The sequence below is a fragment of the Berghia stephanieae genome, chromosome 11, assembly GCF_034508935.2.
Source record: "Berghia stephanieae isolate SIO BIC M18660-M18661 chromosome 11, UCSD_Bste_1.3, whole genome shotgun sequence".
Lineage (NCBI taxonomy): Eukaryota > Metazoa > Mollusca > Gastropoda > Nudibranchia > Aeolidiidae > Berghia > Berghia stephanieae.
This window is the reverse complement of record NC_088370.1, coordinates 5244636-5259635: the sequence shown is the minus strand read 5'-3', so window position 1 is coordinate 5259635 and position 15000 is coordinate 5244636. Positions and strand designations below refer to the sequence as shown.

The 15000-nt window shown below is 35.9% G+C and overlaps 1 protein-coding gene across 1 annotated transcript in view; it reads right to left on the bottom strand.

Annotated features, from left to right (window-relative positions):
* LOC144956956 (sialin-like) overlaps positions 1–15000 on the bottom strand; it is a gene marked incomplete at its 5' end in the record, with an annotated part of 21651 nt that overhangs the window by 135 nt on the left and 6516 nt on the right. The window contains 5 exon segments of the mRNA XM_078887805.1: positions 1–313; positions 1853–1938; positions 5631–5786; positions 12360–12484; positions 13922–14082. The exon segment at positions 1–313 is cut by the window's left edge and continues 135 nt beyond it. Of these exon segments, the coding sequence (XP_078743931.1) occupies positions 95–313; positions 1853–1938; positions 5631–5786; positions 12360–12484; positions 13922–14082 (747 nt within the window).

Genomic DNA, 15000 nt, shown 5'->3' with positions numbered 1-15000 from the left:
TAGTTGATATTGCGCTATATAAAAAAGCTCAATTGTCAATGCAAACACATATTTGGCTGGTATCAAATATTCCGTTCCTTTTTTTTTTTACTTCTCATCTTTGAATAATTAAAACATCATCACTGTTGTCTTGGACTTCTTGGATAGTGTCTTCTTCAGAGAGAGGCTTCACCCCTGAGGTCATGACCCTTTGTAAGTAAGGATACACCCAGGGTTTTACTTCACCCTCGGCTAGGAGCAGGAAAACGACACCTCCTATAAAGAATATGGCGGCCGTGATGAGGAAGAAGATGTGCCACTGTGATAGGGTGTCCTGAGAGGATGGAATATACAAGATTAATGATGCAGTTAAATAATTGAGATGATGCAGTTAAATAATGGAGATGATGCAGTTAAATAACTGAGATGATGCAGTTAAATAACTGAGATGATGCAGTTAAATAATTGAGATGATGCAGTTAAATAATTGAGATGATGCAGTTAAATAATTGAGATGATGCAGTTAAATAATGGAGAGAATTGAATAAATGATTCAGCTGAATGAAGCAATTATTTTTCGAACAGATAATAAATAGACGAATAAATGAATGAATGAATAAATGAATGAATGAATGAATGAATGAATTATTGTTGTTGTTGTTGTTATTATTATTATTATTATTATTATTATTATTATTATTATTATTATTATTATTATTATTATTAATATCGTTGGTGGTATTACAGTTGTTGTATTTTTATAGTTATAAATGGTATCATTTTATTCTTTGGTTCCATTTACCTTTTTTTTTCTCATTTTCGTGTATGTTGTCATCAAATTGCATGAATTATTGGCGAAAGTCTAAGATTAAGTAAACTTTGAAACTTTGAAGTAAATATTGAATGGATAAAAGAATGTAAGCATGAATGAATGAACGAATGAACGAATGAACGAATGAATGAATGAATGAATGAATGAATGAATGATCGGAATGAATGAATGAATGAATGAATGAATGAATGATCGGAATGAATGAACGAATGAATGAATGGAGGGTTTTCGTTTTACAAAGTAAGCCCATTGAGAATCAATACTGGGGACTTATAGAGTCCAGTCTAAATAATTTTACTGACATTAGAATACATTACAGATAAGGAAATCAAGACGATAAATTCAACTACCTTTAACATGTAAAAACTATAAACATTAGCTTTGATACTACACCTAATGTGTCTCATAAAGATGAATAATAATGTGAAATTGAATGTAAGCTTCAATTCAATTTAATTACAAAAACAGATCAAATGAACGTTTCGGGTTTCCCCTTTATCAACAAAACAGGATGAATGAAAGACTACAGATGAATGAGATAATGTGGTAGTGGCGGAGTTAAGATGAATACATTACCCAGTATCTCTCGTAAAAATGTAATAAATAGGCATGGGTTAAAAGTAAATGTAACCCGGGTGAACTACAATGATCTATTAAAGAAAGCTGACTGCACTAGCATTAAAAGCCAAATAAAAAAAGAAGATGGCGTTGGCTGGGTCATGTGGCCAGAATGGAAAAAGGGTCACTTCCCAAGACAGCCCTATACTGGACAGCAGAGATGGGAAGAGAAAGCGGGGAAGACCCAAAGAAACTTGGCGAAGGACCATGGAGAAAGAATTAAAGGAAGCAGGCCTGTCCTGGAATACAGCCACCACCGCAAAAGCAGCCGATCGCAAAACATGGAGATGTCTGGTGGATGCCCTATGTGCCTCAAGGCCCGAGGAGGATTAAGTATGTAAGTAAGTAAGTAAGTAAGTAAGTAAGTAAGTAAGTAAACTACGAATATAGTCGGTGTTAGGGTTGAGTGAGTTAATAACTTACATGACCCTCTGTAAGGACAGACAATACGGCGGGTCCTATGAATCCCGTGGAAGTCACAACTGTATTGGACATGCTGTACATAAGACCTAGACACGATAAGATTAATAAATACATTTTTGGAGGTGATAAAATAAAACATTTATATAGCGTAATTTAATAATAATAACAATAATAATAATAATAATAATAATAATAATAATAATAATAATGATAATATTAATAATAATAATAATAATAATAATATAATAATAATAATAATAATAATAATAATAATAATAATAATAATAATAATAATAATAATAATAATAATAATCTCATCTCATGTAGTTCCATATCTGAAGCAGACGTCGGAGGTCATCTTCCGCCAAGCTGATCTATCTCTTGCCAATTCTATTAAAGCAGCGCCACCTTTCTCAGCTTCATCTGTCCAAGTTCTTATCCCTTTCAAATACGTTATTCTTTGTCTTCCTCTTATTCTTTTTCCATTCATCTTTCCAGTCAAGGCGAGTATTTCCAAACCAGGGTGGCGGATAATGTGTCCTAAAAATTCCATTTGGCGTTTGATGATTTTTGTTATCAGTGATCTTTTTCTGTTTGCCATTTCTAAAATTTCTTCATTTCTTTTCCTTTCCATCCATGACACCCTCATCATTCTTCTGTAAAACCACATTTCCACTGCCTCCAGTCTTTTAACCATGGTCTTGTTTATGGTCCAGCTCTCACAACCATATAGCAGCACAGACAGTACATAGCAATCCAGGACTTTGATTTTTGTTTTCATGCTAATATTCCTGTTTTTCATAATTGTATGCAGCTGGTTGAATGCATTCTTCGCCATACCTATTCTTTTCTTTATTTCACAATCTGATTTTCCATTGGATGTTACAATGTAACATCCAATAATAATAATAATAATAGTAATAATAGTAATAATAATAATATATCTTTATTGTCCCCAAAAAAGTGGCAATTTGTCATTTGGTTACACATTTATAACAATACAATATTGACATAGACGCACTCACGTAAGATGCACACTAGTAACATCGTAGTTATCGTTAAAAAAAAAAAAAACAAACAAAAAAACCCAGGAAAGATAGAAGGTAAAAAGAGTAAAGGTAGACCAAGAAAAATAGATTTGAATAGTTTGAACAACTGGGTGACAAAGGTTTACAGCAAGTTTATTCAATCTCCATAAAGAGAAGAGTAATATTAGGTTTCTGAGGTTATCTGATCAGAGAGATGAATGGCGTACCGTGATCACCGATGTCTGGCACAGACTTGGTACTTGAAGAAGAAGAAGAAGAAGAAGAAGAAGAAGAAGAAGAAGAAGAAGAAGAAGAAGAAGAAGAAGAAGAAGAAGAAGAAGAAGAAGAAGAAGAAGAAGAAGAAGAAGAAGAAGAAGAAGAAGAAGAAGAAGAAGAAGAAAGAAGAAGAAGAAGAAGAAGAAGAAGAAGAAGAAGAAGAAGAAGAAGAAGAAGAAGAAGAAGAAGAAGAAGAAGAAGAAGAAGAAGAAGAAGAAGAAGAAGAAGAAGAAGAAGAGAAGAAGAAGAAGAAGAAGAAGAAGAAGAAGAAGAAGAAGAAGAAGAAGAAGAGAAGAAGAAGAAGAAGAAGAAGAAGAAGAAGAAGAAGAAGAAGAAGAAGAAGAAGAAGAAGAAGAAGAAGAAGAAGAGAGAAAGAAGAAGAAGAAGAAGAAGAAGAAGAAGAAGAAGAAGAAGAAGAAGAAGAAGAAGAAGAAGAAGAAGAAGAAGAAGAAGAAGAAGAAGAAGAAGAAGAAGAAGAAGAAGAAGAAGAAGAAGAAGAAGAAGAAGAAGAAGAAGAAGAAGAAGAAGAAGAAGAAGAAGAAGAGAAGAAGAAGAAGAGAAGAAGAAGAAGAAGAAGAAGAAGAAGAAGAAGAAGAAGAAGAAGAAGAAGAAGAAGAAGAAGAAGAAGAAGAGAAGAAGAAGAAGAAGAAGAAGAAGAAGAAGAAGAAGAAGAAGAAGAAGAAGAAGAAGAAGAAGAAGAAGAAGAAGAAGAAGAGAAGAAGAAGAAGAAGAAGAAGAAGAAGAAGAAGAAGAAGAAGAAGAAGAAGAAGAAGAAGAAGAAGAAGAAGAAGAAGAAGAAGAAGAAGAAGAGAAGAAGAAGAAGAAGAAGAAGAAGAAGAAGAAGAAGAAGAAGAAGAAGAAGAATATCCAATTATTGTCCTCAAGGGGTGGCTGACCAACAACATTAATTACTATTTATTACATTTTTTTTTTCGACGGAGACAATCCTGCACCAATTGGGTTCAATATTCTGATGTCACGTCGCCCAGCAACGGCGGCCATCGTGGTTCTATACAAAGAAAATCTGTACTTTTTATTCTACATGCTGGCTAGACCTTTTTATATTTCTTGTGATCAGAATGTGTAAAAGTCAAAACATGATCAGATTTATAATGGGGGTTTTTTCCCCTCTGGATACGCTTTTATACTCGTATGAGAAATATAATTTCATAAGGGCGTCCGCCATTGTTCCGATAGTTTAGAGTCAGTTATTAAGTTACCATGCGTCATTACGAGGGAAGTGACGTTCCGACTGTTGAAGCGTATTATGGTGAGAGAATGTGAGTAGAAAGCCTTTACTAGAGACTCAACTTTGCGTCGCTCAGAGCGAGACTCGAACACCGGAAATATCTTAGAATAGCTTGATTCTTTTTGGGTTTTTTTATATCAAAGTGACAAATCAGGGAGGAGGCACCAGGGAGTTAATTATTTATTGAGATTTTATATAGGGCAATATCCACTAAACGTGTTCAAATCGCTTTCCAAGGACCCTTGACCAACAGCAACACATAACATATAGAACGAGACATGACGTCTATTAGGCGATATTACAAAAAAACATTTCGGACAGAGGCGACACTGTTAACGTCCAGGTACTCATTTTACACCTGAATACGATGAGAGAATGTGAGTAAAGAGCCCTCTCCAAGGATTAGACTATGCGTCAAGCGAGGCTCGAACCCAGGACCTTCCGATCCGAAAGCGAGTGTCATACCACAAGACCACATCGCTGCACAATTATCTCTTGCTTTGTCTGGCACTGTTAAGTACACACTTTTCTCATATGAGGAGAGAGAGAGAGAGAGATAGAGAGAGAGAGAGAGAGAGTGATAGAGAGAGAGAGTGATAGAGAGGGAGAGAGTGATAGAGAGAGATAGAGAGAGAGATAGAGAGAGATAGAGAGAGAGATAAGAGAGATAGAGAGAGAGAGATAGAGAGAGATAGGAGAGAGATAGAGAGATAGAGAGAGAGAGATAGAGAGATAGAGAGAGAGATAGAGAGATAGAGAGAGAGAGATAGAGAGATAGAGAGAGAGAAGATAGAGATAGAGAGATAGAGAGATAGAGAGGAGATAGAGAGATAGAGAGAAGAGGATAGAGAGATAGAGAGAGAGAGAGAGATAGAGAGATAGAGAGAGAGTAGAGAGTAGAGATAGAGGATAGAGAGAGAGAGATAGAGAGAGAGAGAGAGAAGAGAGAGAGAGAGAGAGAGAATGAAGATTGAAGATTGTAGAGATAGAGAATTAGAGTTAGAGATAGAGAGGAGAGAGAGAGAGAAATTTGAATGATTGAAGTTATTGTTAGGCGCTAGGATTTATTATTAGGCGCAATAAATAATTCATTATTATTTTATTATTATTATTATATTATTATTATTATTATTATTATTATTATTATTTATTATTATTATTATTATTATTATTATTACTATTATTATTATTATTATTATTATTATTATTATTATATTAATCTCACCTGCAAATGGCGGAGCGATGTCCAGATGGTTGACCGTGTATCCAGCCATTGTGAATCCAGTGAAACCCAGAGCGAGAGTTATAAGTGTGATGATAAGGACACGATTCAAACCTACGAAACACACGCACGCCATGAGGACAGCGGGTATCAGCAGACCTGAAACATTCAGAATGGGAGCGATCTGTAGATAGTTCGAAGATGACGTCCCTCATGTCTTTGTTATTGTTTTTTTTTTTTTGCCATCCGCGTTTATGAGTACTTCTCATTAAACTGTCTTAACCAGACTATAATTTTTCAAGGTTACACACAGTTTTGTGTGTTGGCCAGTTTTACTTCCGGATGGCAATGTTGTGAACTTCTTAGCCAAGTGCATACTATCTATAGATAGTATGAAGATGACGTCGCTTGAGTCTATGTTATTGCTTTTTGCCATCCTTGTTTATGAGTAATTCTCACTAAACTGTATTAACCCGACTATAAACGTTCATGGATACACACAGTTTTGTGTGTTAGTCCGTTATACATCCGAATGGCAATATTATGAGCTTCTTAGCCAAGCGCATACCATCTATATTCATGTTTTCGTATAACCTAGTCATCAATCACGTGATCTGTTGCTGTGCAACGATTCGACATTTCTCAAAGTATCTGAACACACTGGGTTTTTTTTTAATGAAAGTTGTATACATACCCATGAGTCACGCTGAGCAAAATGACCAATTGTGACGGTGGATAATTCTCAAACTGTGAAAACTTTTTACTATGTGTGTCATTTTTAGTACACATTACAATGTGACCAATGTCCTCGAGCACATGGAAATTTAATATAGATCATACCCATTAACCAGTAGATTTTTGACCAATCAAAAACATGGAATTTGTGACACACCTTCACACCTGCCCGGACAAACATAGTTGTTTATAAGCAATAACGTGGATGAAATCGTGTCCATCGTTATGTTATAGATAGTATGCGCTTGGCTAAGAATCTCATAACATTGCTATCCAGAAGTATAACGGACCAACACACAAAACTGTGTGTATCCATGAACGTTTATAGTCGGGTTAATACAGTTCAGTGAGCATTACTTATAAACGCGGATGGCAAACAACAATAATAAAGACCAGAGTGACGTCATCTTCATTCTATCTATAGCCTGATACTGAAACCCAAAAAGACTGGCAGTTTGGCGTCGTTATTTGGTTTTTGCACCGCCCAGTGAGTTGTCGTTAGTAGAGCTCATGGAAACAAGTGGTGCCATTGGTTGAACTACTCACGATTTGTTTTCTTGTGTGGATAAAGACAGTCATTTTGACGTCATTTTTTGGTCAGTGTCAGGCTATAACTTTACGATGGCTACAATGAAATTGACCATTGTTTTTGTTTTTATATCACCAAATAGGTGATTATTTATCACAAAATTATCTCCGTCAGATCATAAACGTTTAAGTTCATATAGATAGTATGCGCTTGGCTACGAAGCTCATAACATTGCCATCCGGAAGTATAACGGACCAACACACAAAACTGTGTGTATCCTTGAACGTTTATAGTCGGGTTAATACAGTTCAGTGAGCATTACTCATAAATGCGGATGGCAAAAAAACAATAACAAAGACCTGAGTGACGTCATCTTCGAACTATCTATACAGATAGTTTTCTGAGTTGGGTCCATTGATCAAGCGGTAGAACAGACACATACCATTGATAGTAAAACCTGGGTAGTTTCTATGTTTGCCAATAACTGCCATTGTTTACGTTATGAGAATTGTTCGAGAGGCGTGGCTATCTAGGTGTCAATAGAAAGATAGGAATGGTGTTTCTCATTTTTTTTAAAAATAGATCTGATGATGGTTAAGGGGGCGTGTTTGTGTCTTATCGGTGACTACTCGTCACAAAACGGTATTAAATCAAAAGGATTCAATAGTCTGATGTCACGCCCGTCCAGCAACGAGCTGCTTGGTTCTAACGAAAGAAAATCGGTACTTTTTATTCTTCATGCTGGCTAGAACTTTTTCACATATCAAGTGATCAGAAGGTATAAAAGTCAAAACATGATCAGATTTATAAGATTTTTCTCCTATGGATACACGTTTATGTCGTCGGAGAAGTATTTCATAAGGGCGTCTTAACTCTCCTTACCAACTATTTTCCAGATTTTCCCGAAACGCCAAACCTACACAACAAAAATTGATTTTGAAAGATCTATTTCAAAAGGAATACGTAATCGTAGATAATACATAATCTTGTTCAGCAAAATAAACTCTACAACACAGCATTAATTTCTAATACCACAACAACAAAAACTCTTCAAATTTTTTGATGTGCAAAAGAAATCTGAATGAAAACAATTGTTGATTGTATCGTATAGATAGTATGCGCTTGGCTAAGAAGCTCATAGCATTGCCATCCGGAAGTATAACTGACCAACACACAAAACATTGTGTGATCATGAACTTTTATAGTCGGGGTAATACAGTTTAGTGAGAATCGCTCACAAACGCGGATGGCAAAATGCAATAACAAAGGTTTGAGTGACGTCATCTTCGAACTATCTATAGATAGTATGCGCTTGGCTAAGAAGCTCACAACATGCCATCCGGAAGTATAACGGACCAACACACAAAACTGTGTGTATCCATGAACGTTTATAGTCGGTTTAGTGAGAATCACTCACAAACGCGGATGGCAAGATACAATAACAAAGGCTTGAGTGACGTCATCTTCGTTCTATCTATAAGGAGATGGTTAATTATTACTCAAATTGTATAAATGGAACACGATTGGCGTCACTCCGCTCTTTGTTATTATTTTTAGGCAGCCATTTTAATGATTAGTTCTCACTAAATTCTATCAATCAGACAAAAAAGTTTAAACCCTCTCCTTACTCCCTATTGGAAAATCGTCACATTTGTTACGATGCAACCGTCACTTTTCTCATCCAGATTTCATTTTTTTTTTTTTTTTTTTTGCTATAGCTATAAAAACGTGGCATTCTGTAATAGAGCCCATATTGGCGAACAATATTATGTATAGAATGTGATTGTTGCTGTTCTGTTTGAGTAAGAAATCTCTGGTTTTTGTGTTGGGTTGGTATGACGTTTTGGGGAATATTTTGAAAATGACTGATACGGAGAGGGTTAAGGTTGTAACATAGTTAGTTTTTTGTGTTTGTTTGGTATGACGTTTTAGGGAACATTTTGAAAATGACTGATAAGGAGAGGGTTAAGGTTGTAACATAGTTAGTTTTTTGTGTTGGGTTGGTCTGACATTTTGGGGAACATTTTGAAAATGACTGATAAGGAGAGGGTTAAGGTTGTAACATAGTTAGTTTTTTGTGTTGGGTTGGTATGACGTTTTGGGGAACATTTTGAAAATGACTGATAAGGAGAGGGTTAAGGTTGTAACATAGTTAGTTTTTTGTGTTGGGTTGGTATGACGTTTTGGGGAACATTTTGAAAATGACTGATAAGGAGAGGGTTAAGGTTGTAACATAGTTTTTTTGTGTTGGGTTGGTATGACGTTTTAGGGAACATTTTGAAAATGACTGATAAGGAGAGGGTTAAGGTTGTAACATAGTTAGTTTTTTGTGTTGGGTTGGTATGACGTTTTGGGGAACATTTTGAAAATGACTGATAAGGGGAGGGTTAAGGTTGTAACATAGTTAGTTTTTTGTGTTGGGTTGGTATGACGTTTTAGGGAACATTTTGAAAATGACTGATAAGGAGAGGGTTAAGGTTGTAACATAGTTAGTTTTTTGTGTTGGGTTGGTATGACGTTTTGGGGAACATTTTGAAAATGACTGATAAGGAGAGGGTTAAGGTTGTAACATAGTTCGTTTTTTGTGTTGGGTTGGTATGACGTTTTGGGGAATATTTTGAAAATGACTGATACGGAGAGGGTTAAGGTTGTAACATAGTTCGTTTTTTGTGTTGGGTTGGTATGACGTTTTAGGGAACATTTTGAAAATGACTGATAAGGAGAGGGTTAAGGTTGTAACATAGTTAGTTTTTTGTGTTGGGACGGTATGACGTTTTAGGGAACATTTTGAAAATGACTGATAAGGAGAGGGTTAAGGTTGTAACATAGTTAGTTTTTTGTGTTGGGTTGGTATGACGTTTTAGGAAACATTTTGAAAATGACTGATAAGGAGAGGGTTAAGGTTGTAACATAGTTAGTTTTTTGTGTTGGGTTGGTATGACGTTTTAGGGAACATTTTGAAAATGACTGATAAGGAGAGGGTTAAGGTTGTAACATAGTTAGTTTTTTGTGTTGGGTTGGTATGACGTTTTAGGGAACATTTTGAAAATGACTGATAAGGAGAGGGTTAAGGTTGTAACATAGTTAGTTTTTTGTGTTGGGTTGGTATGACGTTTTAGGGAACATTTTGAAAATGACTGATAAGGAGAGGGTTAAGGTTGTAACATAGTTAGTTTTTTGTGTTGGGACGGTATGACGTTTTGGGGAACATTTTGAAAATGACTGATAAGGAGAGGGTTAAGGTTGTAACATAGTTAGTTTTTTGTGTTGGGTTGGTATGACGTTTTGGGAACATTTTGAAAATGACTGATAAGGAGAGGGTTAAGGTTGTAACATAGTTAGTTTTTGTGTTGGTTTGGTATGACGTTTTGGGGAACATTTTGAAAATGACTGATAAGGAGAGGGTTAAGGTTGTAACATAGTTAGTTTTTTGTGTTGGGTTGGTATGACTTTTTAGGGAACATTTTGAAAATGACTGATAAGGAGAGGGTTAAGGTTGTAACATAGTTAGTTTTTTGTGTTGGGTTGGTATGACGTTTTGGGGAACATTTTGAAAATGACTGATAAGGATAGGGTTAAGGTTGTAACTAGTTAGTTTTTTGTGTTGGGTTGGTATGACGTTTTGGGGAACATTTTGAAAATGACTGATAAGGAGAGGGTTAAGGTTGTAACATAGTTAGTTTTTTGTGTTGGGTTGGTATGACGTTTTAGGGAACATTTTGAAAATGACTGATAAGGAGAGGGTTAAGGTTGTAACATAGTTCGTTTTTTTTTGTGTTGGGTTGGTATGACGTTTTAGGGAACATTTTGAAAATGACTGATAAGGAGAGGGTTAAGGTTGTAACATAGTTAGTTTTTTGTGTTGGGACGGTATGACGTTTTAGGGAACATTTTGAAAATGACTTATAAGGAGAGGGTTAAGGTTGTAACATAGTTAGTTTTTGTTGTTGGGTTGGTATGACGTTTTGGGGAACATTTTGAAAATGACTGATAAGGAGAGGGTTAAGGTTGTAACATAGTTTGTTTTTTGTGTTGGGTTGGTATGACGTTTTGGGGAACATTTTGAAAATGACTGATAAGGAGAGGGTTAAGGTTGTAACATAGTTAGTTTTTTGTGTTGGGTTGGTATGACGTTTTGGGGAACATTTTGAAAATGACTGATAAGGAGAGGGTTAAGGTTGTAACATAGTTTGTTTTTTGTGTTGGGTTGGTATGACGTTTTGGGGAACATTTTGAAAATGACTGATAAGGAGAGGGTTAAGGTTGTAACATAGTTAGTTTTTTTGTGTTGGGTTGGTATGACGTTTTGGGGAACATTTTGAAAATGACTGATAAGGAGAGGGTTAAGGTTGTAACATAGTTAGTTTTTTTGTTGGGTTGGTATGACGTTTTGGGAAACATTTTGAAAATGACTGATAAGGAGAGGGTTAAGGTTGTAACATAGTTAGTTTTTTGTGTTGGGTTGGTATGACGTTTTGGGGAATATTTTGAAAATGACTGATACGGAGAGGGTTAAGGTTGTAACATAGTTAGTTTTTTGTGTTGGTACGTTTTCTTCGTCCGGCGGATGTTGTCATGTGTTTTACCTAAACGCGTAGCATCAATACGACTTGCGATGTCTATGAAGACCAGTAGCGTTACTCACCAATAGATAGAATGCGCTTGGCTAAGAAGCTCATAACATTGCCATCCGGAAGTATAACGGACCAACACACAAAACTGTGTATCCATGAACGTTTATAGTCGGGTTAATACAGATCAGTGAGCATTACTCATAAACGCGGATGGCAAAAAAACAATAACAAAGACCTGAGTGACGTCATCTTCGAACTACCTATAGAATTCATCAATTTCCTGCTGTTCTTACCACCTATAGCAAAATAATCAGATTTGTTATGACACAATATACATTATTTTAAAATTCAGATTTATTTTGTACATCACAAACTTTGAAGAATGATCTTTGATTAATCAATAAGAACATAAAGTCGTTTTGTAGAGCGCTTGTTTGGGTTAAAGAATCAATTTTTCTGCTGGGTAAGCCTGCCATTTTGGGAGAATACTGAAAATAATCGATACGGAGAAAGTTAACAGCAGTAGCGTTACTCACCAATGGAATTCATCGATTTCCTGCTGTTCCTTGTTGTTAAAACACTTTTGTTTATGACCCAATCTTCAATATAACCGTAGCCATCGTTAACTTATAGCCTGACACTGACCAAAAACTGACGCCAAAATGCCAGTCTTTGGCCACAAAAGAAAACAAATCGTGAGTTGTATTCAATTGTTCAACCAATGGGACCACGTGTTTCCATGAGCACTACTAACGACAACTCACTAGACGGTGCAAAAAACAAATAATGACGTCAAAATGCCAGTCTTTTTGGGTTTCAGTGTCAGGCTATAACTTTACGAAGGCCACGATATAACCCGCCAAGGGGTTCATTAACAGCAGTAGTGTTATTCACCAATGGAATTCATCAATTTCCTGCTGTTCCTCGTTGTTAAAAGACCCCTGTTGATGACCCAGTCTGCGATGTAACCCGCCAAGGGGCTTACTAACAACAGCACGATGAACGGGAGGGATGAAAGAGGGAAAGAAGGATTAGAATAGAATAAAACATTACGAAATGTAGAATGAACGAAATTGACGTCACTCAGTTCTTTGTTATTGCTTTTATCCAGCCATTTTGTTGAGTATTTCTCGCTAAATTATAGATAGTATGCGCTTGGCTTACAAGCTCACAACATTGCCATTCGGAAGTGAAACGGACCAACACACAAAACTATGTGTATTCTTGAACGTTTATAGTCTGGTTAATACAGTTTAGTGAGAATTACCAATAAACACGGACGGCAAAAAGCAATAACAAAGACATGAGTGACGATATCAATCAGACTATAAAAGTTTAAAGCTACACATAGTTTTGTGTGTTGGTCCGTTATGGATAGATCGAAGTTGACGTCACTCCGGCATTGTTTTTATTTATTTTTTTTTTTTTGTTTTTGTTTTTTTTTTTTTTAGACTATAAACGTTTAAGGTTACACATAGTTTTGTGTGTTGGTCCGTTATACTTCCGGATGGCAATGCTGTGAGCTTCTTAGCCAATGGCACACTTTCTATATATGCGCAGAGCATCAATAAAAGGTGTTTGGTCATTGTTGTGTGTGTTGGTGCGTTATATCCAGCTTGGTTGATGCTGTATTTTAGCTAAACGCATAGCATCAATAAAAAGAAAAACAATATGATTAATGAATACAGTGCATTTCCATTGGTTTACCATGCTCCTTACGCCTGGAATGATTCATTAATTCCCCCAGCAGAACCTTCGCATTTATATAGGACGATATCCACCAAACTTACCCAAAGCGCTTTACAACGGGTCCCATATCAACTGAAACTCGTAACAACTTGTAGGAAGATAAAGGAAGCCTGTGAGACGAAACTACATTTTTTCCCGATAGAGACAACGCTGGTAACGGCCAGGTACTCATTTTACACATGAGTTAGAAGAGAGAATGTGGGTAAAGAGCCTTTTCCAAGGACTCAACTATGCACCGTTGAGAGTGGGACTCCAACCCAAGACCTTCCGATCCTAAGGCGATTGTAATACCACTAGACTTTATAGCCGCACATAACTTGGCGGTGAACAGGCACAAAAGACTTGCAAGGGTGAAACGTGTTTAAAGAGAATAGGATTCAATAGTCTGATGTCACGTTCGCCCAGCAACGAGCAGCTTGGTTCTAAACAACGAAAATCGCTACTTTTTAGTCTTCATGCTGGCTAGAACTTTTTCACATTTCATGTGATCAGAATGTATAAAAGTCAAAACATGATCAGATTTAAAATCTTTTTCTCCTCTGGATACACTTTTATACTCGTCGGAGAAGTCTTTCATAAGGACGTCCGCCATTGTTCCGATAGTTTAGAACCAGTTACTAAGTTACTATGCATCAGTACGAGGGAAGTGACGTCACGACTGTTGAAGCCTATAACAAAAAATAAAAACAAATAGAAAAAAAAAGAAGTGGCTTACCTCCTTGATGTCATACTTGAGTATGTGTTTCATGTACAGAGGCAGACAGTTACTCAACGCGAAATAGCCCCAGTCGTTGGCAAACTGAGCGCACAAAATGGCCAGGAACGCTGGGCTTATCAACATCTTGCACCAAGGCGGTCTCACTTTTAGCTGGAGAAGACATGCGGAGAATTATAATCTTATATATATATATATATATATATATATTATATATATATATATATATATATATATAATAATATTACATATTTGTATATATATATATATATTTATTGAATCGTGTTGGATACAAATATGGTACGAATAGTGCTCGACATGTAGCAATGGAGCGAATTATTATTTTAATATATACCACAATGTTGGAGTCAGTCTACATCGATGTTTCAGGCCTTTTCAGCCATCGTCAGGGACTGTGTGTTACATGAGTTTGGTTTGTTGTTACTCATGTAACACACAGTCCTGACGATGGCTGAAAAGGCCTGAAACATCGATGTAGACTGACTCCAAATATTAAAATTATATATATATATATATATATATATATATATATATATATATATATATATATATATATATATATAAGAACGTGATGATAGGTCTAACAACTCAAAATATATTATTCAAGTTTTGAATAAAATTTAAACTCAATTACTATTCAACGTATACATATTGTGCAGTTCTGTAACCGAACACAATCGGGGACATAGTTTAACACAGTTGTAATGGATTAAAGATTAAGGATTAAAGCTGACGTCACTCAAGTCTTTGTTATTGTTTTTTGCCGTCCGCGTTTATGAGTAATTCTCACAAAACTGTATTAACCAGACTATAAGCCTTCAAAGTTACACACAGTTTAGTGTGTTGGTCCGTTTTACATCCGGATGGCAATGTTGTGAGCTTCTTAGCCAAACACATACCCTCTATATTTTATTAAAACTAGTCAATATGAAAATTTCAAAGGTTCTATTTTAACTCAATTTTTTAAAACATAAATAGAACACTATTTTTTTTTGCCCGTTATCGACCGATAACTGGAACCGATGACCGACGATCACCTTGAATACCAGT